The following is a 19327-nucleotide window of genomic DNA, read 5'->3' as shown; positions in this document are numbered from 1 at the left end:
CTCGAAATAGTAGCGGAATAGTAGTTCTGCATTATTACATAGCAAAAATAAGGTGTTGAATTGTTGATTTTCGACCTATATTATGCACATAGATCTTAATTTTAAGATTATATCAGTCTCACCAAGAATCTAAAAGATTTAGCACCAAAAGTAAATGTTAGCCATATATAAACACAACATCACGTTGTTTTCAAACAACAGTAATCAACTTTAGATATTGATCACATGAAAGATGAAGCAATATATTTCGATGAAATTTCTAGCTTTTCCTAGTTATCCTATGTTTTCTCATTCCAGGTTCGAATTTTTATATAATATCAATATGTTTTTGTTAGATAATCATAATTTAATACATTAATCTTTTATTTTTGTAGACGAAAATACCGTGAGTTGAAGCATGAACTTGCTTAGCTTCCTATGTAAGTTCGTCATGTGGGACACAGTCAAAGCATGCACCAAATGTGTGAGATAAGTTGAGTTAGTTCTATTCGATGCAACAAAAGTACCATTTCATACAAATGTGTTCGCAGGTTCGAGTGTTCACCCTAGTTGATTTTAATAATTGGCTTGTATTTTCACTTTTTCAATCTGTTGAGAAAAATAAATTATAGTAGTAGATAAGAAGTACTACTACTTTTATGATTGGAAACAATAATATATCCTGGTCTACTAATCATTCTAAAGTGGAAACAAAATCTGCATGATTTGACAAGTCACTTCCAAGTAGTGTAGAGGTGACAAGAGTAGGGGACAGGTTTGAGAGGGTTATGAGACTAATTTGCCCTTCCAGCCATTTGGGCATTTTGGTCCCAAAAGTGGCTAAAATTACTTCGTTTGTGATTGTATGAAATGTTAGACCCGTGTGGTGGTATTTTTTTTTGTTAGGGGTCACTGGTGCAACAACCGCAAATGTTAGGGGTATTTCATGCAGTTCACTCTTATTATTAATGTGGTATACTTCTATTAAATTCGTGTTGTCCTCAAAGTTTTTTGTAGAAGATGGAGGGAGTATGATATTATTTACGGTATACAATGATTTTGGTTGACATTTGAAAGTATCATGTAAATAAGTCATCAAGCTATGCATAATGTCAATATCTTTATTAACTGAAGTATTAAAGCAAATCAGTCTTATTTTTTCATTTTAAGGTATCCATGATGTCACGACTAAAAATGGAAAGTTTTTCTCATACTATTAACACTATTCTAGCCACACTTTCATTTCACTTTCGTCCTTTATCCATATTTTCTACTTCTGTTTTATATTTATTCATTTTTTTTAATTCTCTTTTACTTATTCATTGTTCATTAAAAGTGACCATCCATGAGACAGGATGAAGGGGTAATTAATATGCAATTTAAAATTGATATACAAACCTACCATTTGACACAAATTTATAAATTAAGTGACAAATTACCCATTTTGTTAATAGTCAAAGATCGAGAAAAATCAAAATGTTATTTAAAAAAACAATTAAATAAGGAGTATTAAATAAGTACTATGTTATATATACATCGTGAAATTTTTGGAAACTAAAATTTCATTAATTATGATATAAATAAAAAAAAAATACTTACATAGAATTGCTTACATGTTTTCATATCAATATGATCACTTTTTATGATTGGCCAAGTGGAAGTACGCTGCTTTAGAAAAAAAATTTTAGTATCAAGCAAAATTTTCTTTCATAAATAAATGAATATACAATAAGGAACACTATTATTAGGGGTGAGCATTCGGATTTCGGTTCGATTTTTTGCCCAAACTAAACTGAAACCGAAAAACTGAATTTAGTTTAAAACCCAAAACGAAATCAAACTTCAAAAACCGAACTAAACCGAAATTATATTAAATAACCGAAAAACCGAAAAAAAAAACCGAAATTAATATATATATATATATGTATAATATTTTATTTTATATATTTTTTATATACAAATGTAATATATGAAATATAAAATTAATAGAATAAATAATAATAATAAAATATTATATAGAATATATTAAAAAGAATATATAATATAATATATTAAATTAATAGAATGTATATATATAGTATATATATATATAATATTATAAATATGTGATCAAATTAATAAGTGAAATTCTGTAATAAATCAAAACAAATCTCAGTCATTAGATCTTGTGATGTAACCGTTAGATTAATGTCACGTGTCATCTAATAATGTAGATTGTGTATTCTATTAATGTAGTTCGGTTAATAATATAACGCGTTTTAGTCTAATAATGTAAATTGAGTAGTCTAATAATGTAGCTCGGCTAATAACGTAACGCTTTTAGTGTAATAATATAGCTCAAATATTATTATCACAACCATCCAATCTTAGAATCCAAGGGCTGAGATTTGCTTTGATTTTTGACAGAATTTCACTTATTGATCATAGTGCACCCCATTCTTATATTTAAAATATAATTCAAATTTTTGGTTTTTTTAAAACCGAACCGAACCGAAAAACCGAACCGTTTTAAAATTTCGATTTGGTTCGGTTCAGATATTCGATTTTCGATTTTTTTTCTCACCCCTAAGTCTATTATTGTACTGATTAGGAATGAAAATAATGCTACACAAGGACATTAGTTTCGACCTAAATTATGTTCCCAAAATATTACTCTGTACGACGAAAAATAAAGTGTTGATTTTCTACCTAAATTATGCACATGGTATATAGATTCATAATTTTGGTATTATAGACTCGTACTTTTATGATTACATCAATTTCACAAAAAAATTAAAATGTTTAGTAACTAAACTTAATTTTTGTAATATTACATATAAAAAATATGGGGTCAAATAATGCATATAATATATAGATTCATGATTTTGCGATTACATCAATCTCAACAAAAAAACTAAAAATTTAGCACCAAAAATAATTTTTAGGCTCTATATAAACAGAAACTAACATTACATTATTTACAGACAATAGCAACCAAGTTTAGATATCGATTGCATAAATGAAGATCCAACAATCTATTTCTCTGAAATTTCTTTTCCTGGTTATTCTATGCTTTCTCATTCCAGGTTTGATTTTTATACACTACTAATATCAATATATTGTTTGTTTAACAATCTTAATTTTAATATTAATCTTATATTTTTGCAGATGAAAGAGGATTAATATTGCATGCTAAAGCAATGACTTGCATAGATTCATTTGTAAGTCCTTCATGTAGTCAACAAGGAATTTCAGTATGCTCAGATTGTTTGAAACATCCCAAGTTGAGTTCTATTCGATGTGACACAACCACCATTCCAAAATGTGTTTGTCAGTTCGAGTGTCCATCCTAGTTGAATACAATATTCGTATGACACATGGTCAAGTTATCTTTTTATAGTGTTATCCTAATTGATTTCAATTCACTTATTTTTTCTCTTTTTCAATATTGAGAAATATCAATTATGAAGTATGAAATTATTGTTTTATATTGAAATATGACAATGTCAAGTTATCTTTTGATCCGTAGTCCAAGAAAAAACATATAAAAAAGGATTTTGTCAATGAAAATTTATTGACAAAATTCCTTTAAATTTATGCAAAACTACTTCTAGCAAGCTTAATGAAGCAACACACGACCTTATATAATAGTACAAAATAAAAATCGAACATATAGCTAGAAGGTAGTAATTTTTAAACAAATTGTTTTCAAAATTTCAAGGACCAAGACTTCAGATCCTCGCAACTCAACAAAGCTTTAAAAAAGCCATCATTTCTTCAGTATTAAGAGTTATATATAATTATATATCATTGCCTTTCCTTACAAATGTCTGTATAACAAATTATAATTCAACATTATTTTGCTAAGAATATAATTAATAGCGTCTGTATTGCATATACTTACATAGAATTCTTTACTCATTTTTATGAGAAAATATTCAGTAGTCTAGCCTTACTAAATAGCAATGTGACATGATATGTATTATGTCCCACAAATAATTTTAAGACAAATGAAGTTAAAAAGGTCCCACTTCATTTTCTTTATAAATTTAGATATTATTATCAAATTTGTAAACTGTTCAAAAATTTAGAAATTGCAATATTTAAATATAATGAATGAATCATATAATATATTTACATCTTTTGTTACCAAATTTAGTCCACTGTAAACTACTATGAATTATTTCGTCATTTTATATTATCAATAAGAAGACTAAATGTGCAATGTAAAATAATAGTGTATGAATGCAACTGCATTAACATTCACAATTTCGATAGTTAATGTATGCCACTGAATTATGTAAAATTTAAGTTAATGATATTATATGCCAAGTTTAAAGTTTGTGGAAAATTTTATTTTTGAAAATTTTTATGATATTAACAAATATACCTTTATAAATCGTAACCTTTCACTTTAGGCATTATTAATCTTTATAATTTGGGCATAAGATGCAATTCTTCATAGAAGTGCCACTCAACTGATAGACGTCGAGAAATGAACGGCTTATTTAAACTACTATAATTACAGGGAGTAATAATTTCTCAAAAAACATTTACAATATCAATTATATGAATACCTACCATGGCTTCTTAATCACAATGCAATTTGGGTAAATCCCACTTTACAAATAATACTCTAAAACTATAAAATAAAATAAAATATATATTGAACAAAAGTCTAGTGCAAAAAAATGTAAATATTCAATATGAATATCCATGTTTATATAAATACGAAAACATAATACTTTTATTATATAATGGTAATGTTGAGAAATGTGGACAAGTATAGAACAAAAATATTTAAAACATTAGTATTAAATTTGAAATAAAATAAAAAAATCAATGCACACACGTAAAACATAAATTTAAATTTAGGGTTTGTATTAAATTTAAATTAAACTAAAAAATATCAATATCAACAAATTAACATGATTCTTTAATGGAATAAATTAAAGGAGAAGAGCCTATGATTGTAAAATAAGATTTGGGCTATCTATAATTGTTATTGGGCCTTAATATTAATTTGAAAAGAATAGAGAGGCAAGATTGAAAAAGGTATACTCTTCTCGTTTCCTTTTCTCCGACTCTCCATCGTCAATCGCTACAGCCAAACGCCGTCCGGCCACTGCCCGCCTCTGTATCTTCCCATATTCATCCATCCTTCTCAATCCTCCGTTGAAGAATTATTTAAAGCTTGAAGCTTCACGCCAATTGCGGTAAGAATTTGTTATATGCCCTATTCCTCTTGTTTTTCTTGAATTGAGCCAGGGGCGAGAATTATCTGCTTAGTTAAACATTGAATTGAATCGAAAGATTAAATTAGGAGAAATTGTTCTTGAATTGAGCGTAATTGGATCTATGTGATGCTCAAACTCGTCTGCTAGAATTTGTTTTGAGTATATGCCTCGAATTGGGGGTATTTAATTTGGGGCTTCTCCGATATTATGAGCTCGAATTGGGATTAGGTTATGTGTCTGCGGAGTTGATGACTGTAAAATTAAACAAGAGTTCGAATTGTGACTTGAATTTATGAAGTAATTGGTTTTTTGCAGAGATCTTGCTGAAGAAGTCAGTCTTTTGCCCAACACGTCAAATTTTCCGATTTTCCTGAAATGGGGAAGAATGAATTCCTAACCCCGAAGGCTATCGCGAACCGAATCAAGGCGAAAGGTCTGCAGAAGCTGCGATGGTATTGCCAGATGTGCCAGAAGCAATGCCGTGATGAGAACGGATTCAAGTGCCACTGTATGAGCGAGTCGCACCAGCGCCAGATGCAGGTCTTCGGCCAGAACCCCACCCGAATCATCAGTGGCTACTCCGAGGAGTTCGAGAGCACGTTCCTCGAGCACATGAAGCGGAGCCACCGCTTCAGCCGCATTGCTGCCACCGTCGTCTACAACGAGTACATCTCTGACCGCAACCACGTCCACATGAATTCCACCAAGTGGGCGACGCTGACGGAGTTCATCAAGTATTTGGGGAAGGCTGGCAAGTTGAAGGTGGAAGAGACCCCCAAAGGCTGGTTCATCACCTACATTGATAACGATTCAGAGACTCTGTTCAAGGAGAGGATGAAGAATAAGCGCCTTAAGGCGGATATGGTGGAGGAGGAGAAGATGGAGAGGGAGATTCAGAAGCAAATTGAGCGAGCTGAGCAGATGGTTGGGAGTGACAAGGGTGGTGAAGAAGAAGGACTTGCTAAATCGAGAATGTTGGAGAAGAATGATGAGGAGGGTGGAGCAAAGATCAAGTTAAGCTTGGGGCAGTCCAAAAAGAACCCAGAGATGAATGGGAAACGGGGGGATAATACTAGGTTGTTGTTTGATGAGGTCGAGCAAGAGAGTAGTAGTGGGAAGCGGAGAAGAGAAGGCGAGGGTTCGAGTAAGAATGCATCAGTTTTGGATGAGATGATGAAAGAGGAGGAGAAAGCTAAGGAAAGGATCAATAGAAAGGACTATTGGGTTTGCCCAGGGATTGTTGTGAAGGTTATGAGTAAAGCTTTGGTGGATAAGGGGTACTACAAGCAGAAGGGCGTCGTGCGCAAGGTGATTGATAAATACTGTGGGGAGATTGAGATGCTTGAGAATAAGCATGTGTTGAGGGTTGATCAGGAGGAGTTGGAGACGGTGCTTCCTCAGATAGGGGGTCTTGTCAAGATAGTGAATGGGGCGTATCGCGGTCAGATTGCAAGGTTACTGTCAATCGACACTGATAGATTTTGTGCCAAGGTGCAGATTGAGAAGGGAGTATATGATGGAAGAGTTCTCAAAGCTGTTGAGTATGAAGATATTTGCAAACTAGCTTAGTGGCATATGGATCTTGAGAGTGTTTAATGTATTGCTCAGTGGTTGGTTTTGAATTGATCATCTGTTCTAATTGTATCCAGGTTGAATGCTGTCTTCTCTGTTCTGTTATACTTCCCTTTATGATGTTGATGTTTAATTTTGCTGTATGAATTGGCAATCTCATTTTCTTTGGAAGTTTTCAGCAGTTAGTTTTGAGATACTTTCTATATATTAGACTTGCATGATTGATACATTAATGCTTCAATTAAGTTTTGTAGTTCTGATTGTTATCTTGGTGGTGTTGCTTGACGACTTAATAATCCTTGAAAAGTTGAGAGACAAGTTGACAAGTCTGAGAATCTTAAAATGATCAAGAAAGTTGTAATTAGATCACAAGCTTAACTTTTTATATTGTACTTCTAATTCCAGAGAATGAAAATCTTGTAGAAATATCAAAATACTTTAGTTTGATCAGCCCTTAAACTCAAACTCATCCCTTAATGATGGTACTACTTTCTTTCTGTTGCATATTAGCACAATGGCTTCACCATAGACTTTGAATTGCTATTCATTTACATCTTGTTTGTTGAAAGCTCCTATGTTTCCTTTCCACCCATGAAAGCTCCTCTATTGCCTTCTGAGTCCTCTTGCTGATGCTTTCAGCCTCTGACACATACTACGTGATATGTTGTATTTTCCGCTCAAATCCTTTAGCTTCAGTATCAGCACCAAATCCAAGTTTCTCAATCGGAACACAAGAACAAAGGGGTGTTCATCCTTGTTCACCGTGTTCATCTAGCCCTGGACAGATTTCTTGAATGGATGTGATCACAGGTTAGTACTACAGATGCATGCTCTTATATGCTGTTTTATGTACATTGTTGTCAAGTGTCAACTCATAGGTCTTTAAGATGGTGACATTCCTTAGATGCCTGCTAAGGTGTTAAAATTCTGTGTGTGTGTATATATATTTTGCTATGCTTATATGTGTTGCCTTCATTTCTTTTGTTGCACAGCCCTTATTTCATAGGAGTATGATCATGTTTCAGTAGCTTCAAGCTACTATACATTTGTTGAATCAAATTGATGCTGATGAAAATATCAGTATCTATGTAGAATGGAACTTAAGATGCATGCATGTACTGTTCTGCATAATCCATAAGCACCAATGTCTTCTCTCCTCATGTACTTCTTGCTAAATAAATTCTCTTTCTATGAATATTTTTGCCTCTGCATTTTATAAACTGTAATGCTACAAATGTTCAATTCTTTCCCCAAGAACGCGAAATCGAATACACACTTGGAGATTCTTCGTATATCCCTTCAATCCATTACATTTGAGGGTGTACTTTTGCGAGTTTGTAGTAAAAGAATTGACCTACACTTGGCCCCTTCTCTTTTCTCGGTGTAGCCTCCATGTCTTAAAAGGTAACAAATTGACTGTACTATTTCGAATTCTGATGTATTTTCATATGTGAACTAGTTTCTATTAGAGGCGTTGGTGGGATTCATTGTTATTTACATGGCTTGGTTGTGATTCAGAACCATCAAGTATTCATTTCAATGTGTTGCTCTCTCTGTTGCCATCATTTCTCTCCACTTCCCCCAAATGTATCTCTCCCTTGAAATCAATTGATAGGAGTACTCAATTAGTTTCACTTTAAACTTTTACACATTCATTGCACTCGATCAATTTTAGACCATTCCTCATTATCATTCACCTTTTCTGCAACCACAATGCCCCATTTTGTGTCTGTTTACTGCCATGGTAAATTTTTGTTTTGTCGTTCTTGGATTAGTTGATAAGTAATATTTACACAAAAGTAGTTGTCCATTTAGATGGAGAATGAAGAACATATATAACATGTAAAATATGGAGTAAGTAACGCTTTTTGGTAAGCTTTCAATTTATTGTTAACTTAATGATATCCCATGGATTAGTATCAATTACTGAAACACCTGGCAGTCTTTTGTTAGGAGCAGTAGATTTTAAAAATATCTACCCAAGTTTGGATGCAACCAGAGTGAATATTGATTAGCACAGTGGTAGTGGAATTGATGCTTGATGTTGATAGATTAAATTTTGCTATGTGGCATGACATTTTTTCCATTCTTGATGAGCTAATTAAGAAACAAGGTTTTGGAATTGCTGGTAAAACAGCTTTGTCTCACTGCCTATTTCCCCACACATAAATTGCAGTGCAAGATGATGAAAATATTACTCTATGCTGGGCTTAGATCCTGCAAACTCTAAACAATCGCATTTCTCGTCCAAATTTTGCCTTGACATGATGATATGTTTTCTCCACGTTGCTCAACGTTCATTTGTCTGTCTGCCTGCTGGCTTGCTCATTTCGTGGTAGCACCTGGTGTGGCGGGGGCAGATAGGTATGCTACCTGGAAACGTAGCATTAATATCGGAGCTAAAACCTGGCCTCATCAACATACACAAGGATGATCAAGTGATGAAGTACTTTATTAGCAGTGGATTTAAGTTTGTCCATTCAAATTCTACTTTTGCAATCTTAGCTGTGGAGACTGTCCGTGGTGGAGCATGAATCGACCCCCGCCTCTGTCATGGTGGAGATGGTCTTGCTAAAGCCCAGATTGTGCTGGACGCTCTAACTTCTATCGATTCTTGCCTCTCGGTTCAGTCCAATATTTACTGATTTGTCTCAGGCTAAGCAGTTTTGCTGAGTCATTTTTACATCCTTCAACATTGGAAAGTTTCCTCAAGTCTTTTTTTAGCTCTGAATTCTGTTTAAGGTTACTAATAACTTACCAATGCCTCTTTGTAAATTCTATATAGGCAAAATAGTTATACAATATACACAGTCTTTGTTTTTATTTTGAATATGTTTGCAATTATTATTGTTCTATTTACTTATTAGTATCAACCAGTCTGTGGAAAAGGAAAAGGGTAAAAGGAAAGTAAAAGTGAAGATGACTAGCACTGCTTGTTGATTTGAGGAATTGGAATTAATGGGTTTTGTTTTGATGGATTTCTTTTTCCTTATACCTAAAAGGTTTTTTTCTTTTCTGTGATTGGTTGGTGGAAAAGTTTGGCCCAAGAAAAGGAAATTGGCCAAACAAATTTTAATAAACAAATATAAAGAATTATAGTATAAAGTATTCAACATCTACTTTAGAATAGTGACTTGAGTGACATGAGTAAAAATTTTATCACATATGTAATTTATTTTTGGTGCTTAACGAAATCGGTGCTAATTGGTTAGTTATTACCAATATTCCACTCATGGTAATATAAGTATACCACTATTAAATTCATACAAAATATTAGGTTAGATCCTTTTGAGATTCATCCCACCTTCTATACTCAATAAATAATTTTATGTTTCCCTTAACAAAATATTACTATTTGATTGTGTGTTTAATTCTCTGACAGATTCGTCATTAAGCATGAGTATGGAGAAAGTATCGGTTGATGACATAAACCTATAAACTAATTAATTAGTACTACTACTTATCTCCATTAATATTTCAATTATCAATGCATATTAAGCGAATACTTTAAAGTCTATATTAAAAGATAGATGGGTGTAAATCATCAGCCACAAATTAATTGTTTTTATAAAATAATTGAAGTTGATGACATTAACAAACACTCAAATGGGCACATGACAACATGATCATGACTCAATTCCAGCTCCTTAGCATCCTAATTAAATCATATTATATTTGTTGCTATGATACTGTAAATATTCCTCTGGAAGACTTGGATTCTGTGTTTTCTTCCCATTAATTTAGCACACGACTTTTACTTAACACATGTTCAAATAAAGAGAAACACCCATCATATAAAATGACAACATTTCAAGAAATTTTTCCAATTATAATAGAAAGGTTCCATTTTCCCTATTATTCTGCACCCAATTAATTAACTTGGGTTGTGGTCCATTGTTTCTTCACTATTTGACAATCGATCCAGCTACGTGTCGTTTGATATACTATTAATTATTTAGTGAGTGATAGAGAACAATTTCCAAATACATTCCTTTTAGAGCATCCGCAATGGTTAATAGGCCAGCCATACGTCAGCCATAGGCCAGCCATTCTCTCCTCTGCCACGTCAGCAACACTAAAAAAACCACCTGCCACGTCAGATTTAGGTCAGCCATAGGCCAGCCGCAATAAAAACAATTCAAAATATACTACATTTACGGAATTAAAATTGCGATATACGGAATTAAATTTACGACACATATACGGGAAAAATAATCCATTCCATTAAAAAAAAAGTACAAAGATTTTTAAAAAAAGTACATGATTTTTTTTAAAAAAAAAAGGGCTTCAACACCCGAGCCCCGCCACTCTCTACTCCTCATCGCCGTCGCCGTCGCCCTCCTCGTGGCCGTCGCCGCCGCCGCTGCCGCCACCCGTGGTATCTGAGCCCACGTCGGAACCCCCCAGCCTCCTCGTCGCGATCTCTAAATCAGCACGCATGCTCTCGAGCATCTCGAAAAGAATCCTCTTCTCCGTGGGGTCAGTGGCGTTCTTCCACTCTCGGAACACCTGTAACATCTGAGCCCGCGTTTGGTTACGCGAATGGAGAGTGTACGCGAGTGGGGCGGCTGGGAGGGCGGAGGACTAGACCTCGCGGGGCGATAGGGGGGATCCGCCCCTCGCAGCCCGCTGCGCCCGCTTCTGTCCAACCGAGCGGGGGCGACCAGTAAGTGAAGGAGGGGATGGAAACTCCTCAGCATCCGGGGGGAGGTCGTGGGATCCGCCGCTGCTGCCGCTGTAGTCGCCGCTATAGTTAAGTCGCTGCTTCTTCGGCCACCCAGCGTCGCACCCCGCCCGGAACTTCTCCGAGTCCTTCAGCAACAAGAAGCACTCCCAGAAGGTGAACTCCTTATACTTCCCCTCCAAGGGGAACTGACTCGCGGCTATCCTCCGGGCGTCGTCCTCAGTCTGCCCACTTTTGAGCTGACGGAGGGCGTTGGCGTACAAATTCGCAAAACGGCCCACTGCGGCCCTGGTGCGTTCCCACCCCTTCCGGACCTCCTCGTTGCTGAAGTCCTTCCCGTGCGGGCAGTGCCTCTTATAGGCAGCACTGATCTTCGCCCACATGTTGACGACCCGCTGGTTGTTCGCAACCAGTGGATCGTCGCACACCTCCAACCACCCCTTGGCCACCCCGGCGTACTCATCCTCCGTCCATTTCCTCCGGCCAGGGGCAGCGGGCTGCGATGACTCGCCGACCGCCTTGCCCTTCCCCTTCCCCCTCGTCTTCTCCTTCGGCGCGGCCCGCGTCGCTGGAACGGGAGTATCATTTTCCCCGAGATCGATCCCCATATCGTGCAATGACAGAAGGTCATCGCCAGAGAACTGCGTCTCCACTGGGGTCGACGTGTGAGACGAAGCCGTCAAAAAATCAAGCGAGGGCCGATATACCGCGTCCCCTCCCGGTGACCCCTGCACCCCCCCCCCCCCCGGCATCCCGGGATACATGCCGTGCAGCATCCCCCCCGGCATCCCCCCTGCCACATCATCCCCATCATCTGCTGCAACATCATCTGCTGCTGCATCTGGGGCATACCCCCCCACCCGGGCGCTGACTGCCCGCCGCTCCCCTGCCCGCCGCCCGGCATCCCCCACGGCATACCCCCCTGGTTCCCCCCCATCGCCCCCCCCGGCGCACCAGCCATCATCCCCATCATCTGATTCCAAGGGATGTTAAATCCCGGGCCCATCTGCCCCCATCCAGATCCCACGGGTACTGTGGGAGTCTGAGAGCCGCTCGTCGCCGGACTGGACTCGTTGTTGTGATCCATCACTCGATGATGCTCTTGAACAGAAAGTTAGAGAGAGAGAAAACTCGTTAAAACAAGTGGTGCAAATGAAAATGAAACGAAAATCGCGTTTATATATGATTTTAAAAAAAAAAAAAAAAAAAACGAAAATCGGCGCTGGCCGATCGGGCCTCTGCAATGGCGGCTAGCCGATCGGCCAGCGGATCGGCTAGCGACGAGCGATCGGCCAGCGGATCGGCTAGCGACGAGCGATCGGCCAGCCCACGCCGATGCGCTCGCCGATTTCGCGCTGGCCGATTGCAATGGTTCGGCTAGCCGATCGGCTAGCGCGACGAATCGGCTAGCCGGTCGCTAGCCGACCATTGCGGATGCTCTTATCTTAGCTAACAAGATACATTCTTTTTGCATTTATTTTAAAAAATTATTATCTTTCTTACTTTACTTTATTTTCACTTTAACTATTTATTATTATTTTCTTAAAACACGTGCAGAAAAAAATGTGTCATATTAAATGTGACAGAGGGAGTAATAGGATAGTGATAAACTACAAACTCATATATTGTACAAACTCTAAACTTTTCAACACAATGTCAACATAGTGTCAACACAATTCAAAATTTCAAGATTTTAATGTCAATACAATATCAACACAGTGTCAACACAATATCAACAGAGCATTAACTGTTGACACTATGTTGATATTTTTCTATTGCTAGTATTTTGACATTTGTTGACATTTTTTTACAGTCCAGGTCATAGTTTGAAGTTTGTACAATATTTAGAGTTTGCATTTGATTGCATTCCAGGATTAATATATACACATTTTAATTAATAATGATTTTGTAAGCTTATATCAATTTTTTTTCTATGTTGAAATATCTAATTATATTGGTACCAAAAACTGTATACAATTATAAATACTTTAAAATATTGTGTTATAAATGTTAGATTACTTTTGACATAAATATCTAATATTTCCCTATTTTAAAAGCGTCGAGTTGTTGACAGATGCAAATTGCAAATATATGCTATAGTAATAATATTCATAACTATGTCACCATTATGAGCAATTAATCATGCATTAGAAAATGATTCGGTCTTCTATCTTCTTATACACTCTCAAGACTCAAGTTGTATAATACCATATAATTTTATTTTCTATTTCCCTTTACAAAAAATGTATGCATACAGAGGAACATGACTAGGTGCATTTCTTTTTTACATAGTTTTATTTTCCCTATTAAATGAATGTTAGGGATTAATGTCTATTTCATAATTTCATAAAAGTGCACTTTTATAATAGAACAAGCGACACATGTATTTTTGTTTTTATTTTTGAAAATGAAACGAGACAGGTTTATTGTCTATATATCTCACCAAAATACAGAGGATAGCCCATTAACCAACCAAATGTTGCATGCTGGCAGGATAAATATCATTTTCCTAATTATTTGTTTTGAAACATTTAAATTGTGGTGATAAATCGAGCTTTAAAATACTACCACACATTGATGTTAAGGTGTTGTATACCTCAAAAAAATTGTCAATACCCCATCCTTTCATTGATAATTTATATCATTTGCACTATTTATATATATGCTAATCACTAAATTTGAACTTGGCTGATATTGATTTTTTATTATCAATTGAAGTGCGTTAAGAAAATTGCCGAATAAATCACGAAAGATAGTCAAATAATATTTTGTCCCACACACTTTTCAAAATTGAAAAACATATCATGAAGATTAAGATTTTGCCATTATTACATCATTCTCTTTTCCGGTGAATTACATGTTCATGTGGCAGATGATACATGGACCGATGGACGAACCACTATTTCGAACTTAAATAGACGTTGTTGCGTCCAACGTTGTTTTGTACACGTATTTTAAACCGATCGCCACATATGTACGTAATTCAAAAAAAAAACAGAAGGATGAGATAATTGCAAAAATTCTCAAACTTAGTAATTTATTTTCAAATTAATAAAATAGAATATACTAGAAGTTAGCAATTTGCTCATAAAATTTACTAGAACTTTCCACAACTCTTGGAACAAATTAACTTTTATAAAAATGTAAATAAATAGGGGTAAATGAAGGCCGGTTGAATTTAATTATAGACATAGTCGACCCAATAACAGAAAGCCACCATTACCACAAATTTCAACGGTATGGGCAGATTTTAATTTTCTTCACCAATAATAGACAATCACGTAACGACACAGACGAATCGCAGCCGTTGATCTCGTTGACCTCCCACAACCTATCAAGCTTTATCAGCCTCGTGTGCGCCACACACGTGTGACGGACAGGCTCTAGAAGTCTAGTACTAGCATTTTAATTTAGTATATTCAATTCATAATTTGTCCATAAATGTTAACTAATCAATCCAAATTATGGAGTATAAAAGTATCTTAAATATTTAAAATGCAAAAATTCGAATATAGAACTTTGATCTAGTAAATTTTAAAAAGAAAATTATCTAAAAATAATTAAAACAAACCAAATCGAAAAATTTGACAATAAAGTGGAGTGTATTCGATAAGTCGATTATCTTCTATCATCTATTCAATAGGCCGTGAGTTTAAGCAAATCCCAAAAAATTGTACTAAATTTTATTTTAAATTATGTAATTAATCAAATTATATATACTCTCTCAATCTTACTTAAAGTGATATATATTTGTTTTTCAAATACTCCACATATTTTTTTAAATGAAGAAATGTATTTCTACTTTGTTCTCCATACTAATATATTCTCTCTTTACCTAATTATAAAATTACACTACATTAAACTCTTGTGATAAAAGAAGCATTTCTTTTAAAACAGGACAAAAAAATGCTAAATTAATCGTGTATAAAATGAAATCTCATGTTAAAAGAATGTTCACTATGTTTTGAGAATTATAGAATGGGTGCCCGCGGGCAGCGGGCAGGAGGAGACATAGGCCTCGGAATCTGAGTCCATGGTGGGGCCGGTGTCCACGTAAGTGGGCTCCACCTGAGATGATTTTGTTGTAATTTTATATTGGTTGGTGGGGCCCGATCCGACGCAGCTCCAAGGTGGTGTGATGGGGAGAGGACAAACAAAGTGTGGGGCCTTTTTTGCAATTATGGAATTTTGAGTGTCATGATTTGATGATGCAATACAGCTTTCTTTTTTCTTTTTAGAATGTGATTCTTTGCTTCTTCTTTTTTCACTCATTCGTTGTGCTCTCTTTTTTCACAACCAATTTTCCTTTTTTCTCCCTATTTCTTTTCTTGTGTAGGATTTATGGCCCTAACTAGATTAATTATGAGGTCTAATTAATTAAATTATATATATGATTTGAGTAATTGTACATATTTTACTAACTGACTGATGATAAATAATCGAATTTTGTATGACTAAAAAAAGTTATACTTGATGTACTAATTATATATTAAAATAATAAATATAGTTATAGACAAGTTTAAAAGACTTGATTAGTCTTCATCCTCATTTTTTTTTATATAAATATTTGAATTCTCTCTATATTACTTTTCAAATTTGAATTAAAGTATGCATTAATTAAATTTTATGGTTCTAAAAAAGTAAAAAAATTTAAAAACAAATCATTAATATATGACCACAATATTATGCACGTTTCATATACTATATATGTGCCCGTATGTTTTAATTAAATGCTAAATAAATTGATTTTTTCTCAAGTAAATCAGTTTTTTTTTTTTAATAAAATTTGGTCATATAAATTTATTGTAATTAAAAAGCAAACTAATGAAGATTATGTTTTTAGGGCAAAATTATGTCTAGTAAATGTACACTTTTGTACTTGTAAATTGCAAAGAAAGAGCACTTGAAAGTATTGGCATGACAAAATCACCATCATTGGAGTAAAAAAAATGTCCCACACTACGTAATAAACTCAATTATATTAATCTTAGTGGTGGCGAAGACCAATTAACTCAAAATTTTATCATGACGCAAGAGTTAATCTCTTTTTTTTATTTTTACTAAAAAATTTATAAATTTGCTCGGTGATGCAATGCACTCACTGACACAGGATCCAACCCCCTTGGATTTGGGGAAAAAGCAAAATGCTTTTTTAATTAGTGAATTGATATTGACACCTTACATCACCTTCCATTCCGTGGAGCATCTTCATTGGGTAGACACGTTTAGCTTCGTAGTCCGCGTCGCACCTGAGTCTCGCTCCTTCCCACTCCATGGCTTCCGTTTTCCTATAAAACGCCACTTGCCCACACCATATCGTTTCCCCTGCACTCGCAACTTCCTCCAACACCTATCAATCGCATCAAATCAAACCAAACCAAACCACCACCGCCGCCGCCCCTTCCGCCGCCGCAGAGATGGCTTCAGCTGCAGCATACTACTACACCGGATGCGAGGACGACTACCAGCCGCACTTCCTCGATTCCTGCTCCCTCTGCCGCAGATCGCTCAACCAAAACAGCGACATCTTCATGTACAGGTAAAATTAGGGCACGATACTGTGAAATTGAAGAGTTTTGCAGCTCAATTGCGAAATTGATTTGATTTTACTGAGTTTCTAAGCCGGTGGTGGAACGATTTTGCAGAGGAAACACGCCGTTCTGTAGCCAGGAGTGCCGGCAGGAGCAGATCGAGATAGATGAGGCGATGGAGAAGAAGTGGAAAATGTCATCCTCTTCTTCTTCTTCGAAGAGATCGAGCGGTGTGAGGCAGAGCTCTGACTCCGCGAAGGAATCTGGCATGAATAAAGCTGTACGGACGGGAACTGTGGCTGTGGTTTGAGATTTGAGTTCGCTGCAAATGAGTATATACATAATTGAGAAGGATTATGGATCACTTCTTCGACGAATTCGCATGACCTGGAGCTTGATCTGTTGAAGAGAGATGGGTGCAGAAGAAGTCCGTACCGAAAATTTTGATTTTACTTTTTATTTACATTTTCCTCTTTTTTTTTTTAATAATTTCTGGAATATGGCATCTGATATGTGTATATGGTGGGGAAGGATTGAGAGTCCTTTAATTGGATGTCATTAAAATATAAATATCGGTTAATCACCTCTCTTTTGATTTTGCTAATTACTTGAGAATAAGAGGGTATGAGTTTCTGGGAAAACTTCTTTAATATTGGAAATTTATTAGCAGGAATATTTGATTTTTTAGCCACAAAGCTCAGTAATATTAGGGGTGTTCGGTTGCCAAGATTAAATTTCATAATTAAAGTATTTATCATGTTTGGTTCATAAGATTGAATCCTATAACTTAATCCTAGATGGATAGTCTCGTGATATTGGCAACCGAACGCCACCTTAAGATATGCGATTTATGCAGGCGGTTCGGTATCCAAGCGAACCGGTATCATAACCGGCTCGGCTCAGCTCAACATGTAAGTTTATGGTTCTATTTGAATTGGATCGGATCGATACTGGGTCAAATCGATGATTCCAGTGCAATCTATCAACGGCAGAAACAAAATTTAATGGCTGCATCAGAATAAATAATGTTTCAAGGTTATGGTTTTTCTCTCAATTATTAATAGATTAGGTCAGGGTAAAACACGACTAGTACTACTATATATACTACTACTACCAATTAAAAATATGATTTCATACTACAACGATGTGATCACCTTATCACCATTATTAGGTTGTGGAAACAGATAGTCTTAGTTAATCAGGCGATGCAATCAAGAAGTTTATTTTTTTTAGCTTTGATTTTGCCTTTTATTTTACGATCGTATCAAAGAATCAAACAAAATTAGGTTTACGAAATTACGAGCACTTGTTATCAGTCAAGATCCTCCTTTCATACATTTCTTTCTACTTAGGTCTATTGATTGGAAATGTAATCAATTTTGAAAAATATCAGAATTTACTCAAAGTATGTGATTTTTTTTATCAATAGTATCTTATTAATATCCCATCTCAAAGTTCTTTGTTTTTTTTACTTTTCTCTCACTTTAATTTGAAATATTTATATTTTTTTCATATATAGTACTCTCAGTTTACATGCTATTGCATAAAATCGAACTCCATTCTATTAATGTGTACCAAAAAATAGTGGCTCAGATAATTATACGTGAAAAAGAAGTTACTTTTGTGGTGGTTCAATACCTCATCCATTAAGTATCCATTAGGTATGAGATATGGGGTTCAATTCCTATCTATATGAATTTATAGAGTAAATTATTTGAACAATCCCCTATTATTTAATACATTGACCATTATGACATAGAATTAGCTCTCTAAACTATTTTCATTTCTAAAAACAATTAAATTTTAGGTATTATCCTTTCCTCTAAACTTTCTAGAGATAAAGCAACAAACATCAGTATCATGGGAACACTGGTCCACCACAAAGTACAACTCATAGAAAATGAAATGTTCCCAAACCAAAACGCAAAACCAAATGCCATCAGGTGATTAGCCCGGAGTTCGGATAACCACAATTACGTAATAAATAAAAAAACCATTATTGATTTTCAATCTTTTTTAAAAACCAACATTATCAGAAAAATAAAGAGGTTTAGTGACTGACTGAGAAAAAAAAAGTTCAAACTTCATAATCTTGTTGACTAATTTTCAAAATTGCAGGTCGGACCAAAATATAATCAAATTTCTTGATTTTTTTTTTGGTAATTCGCCCTTAAAATATTTCAGATAATCAGTAAAGATTAAAGAGAGTTATTTTTACAACTCATAATTTACATTTTCACCGCATTTCCCACATACTTCCTCCGTCTCAGATCATTCGGGACACTTTGACCCGATACGAGTTTAAAGAAATCTGATGGAAAGTGAATTGAAAAAGTTGGTGGAAT

At 35.3% G+C, this 19327-nt stretch overlaps 2 protein-coding genes across 2 annotated transcripts; both read left to right on the top strand.

Annotated features, from left to right (window-relative positions):
* The first annotated feature begins 4993 nt into the window (after nucleotides 1–4993).
* LOC125201137 (DNA/RNA-binding protein Kin17, conserved region) lies at nucleotides 4994–6938 on the top strand. Its single transcript, XM_048099082.2, has 2 exons — nucleotides 4994–5174; nucleotides 5511–6938. Exon 2 carries the CDS (start codon nucleotides 5571–5573, stop codon nucleotides 6762–6764), a length of 1194 nt encoding a protein of 397 aa, XP_047955039.1. The 5' UTR covers nucleotides 4994–5174; nucleotides 5511–5570; the 3' UTR covers nucleotides 6765–6938.
* A 9830-nt stretch (nucleotides 6939–16768) lies between these two features.
* LOC125211020 (FCS-Like Zinc finger 3-like) lies at nucleotides 16769–17623 on the top strand. Its single transcript, XM_048110694.2, has 2 exons — nucleotides 16769–16990; nucleotides 17097–17623. The coding sequence occupies exons 1-2, from the start codon at nucleotides 16869–16871 to the stop codon at nucleotides 17290–17292; spliced, it is 318 nt and encodes a 105-aa protein (XP_047966651.1). The 5' UTR covers nucleotides 16769–16868; the 3' UTR covers nucleotides 17293–17623.
* The last annotated feature ends 1704 nt before the right edge of the window (nucleotides 17624–19327 follow it).

The sequence above is a fragment of the Salvia hispanica genome, chromosome 2 (genome assembly GCF_029641045.1).
Source record: "Salvia hispanica isolate PSC_SH4W2 chromosome 2, Shi_PSC_v1, whole genome shotgun sequence".
Lineage (NCBI taxonomy): Eukaryota > Viridiplantae > Streptophyta > Magnoliopsida > Lamiales > Lamiaceae > Salvia > Salvia hispanica.
Note: the sequence above shows the minus strand (reverse complement) of the source record. Positions and strands in the feature narration are given on the sequence as shown.

Excerpts from the sequence above, each read along its gene's own strand:
- LOC125201137 (XM_048099082.2), top strand. The coding sequence starts at position 5,571 with ATGGGGAAGAATGAATTCCTAACCCCGAAGGCTATCGCGAACCGAATC.
- LOC125211020 (XM_048110694.2), top strand. The coding sequence starts at position 16,869 with ATGGCTTCAGCTGCAGCATACTACTACACCGGATGCGAGGACGACTAC. Across the intron at positions 16,991-17,096 it reads AGCGACATCTTCATGTACAG|AGGAAACACGCCGTTCTGTA; the intron begins GTAAAATTAGGG and ends ACGATTTTGCAG.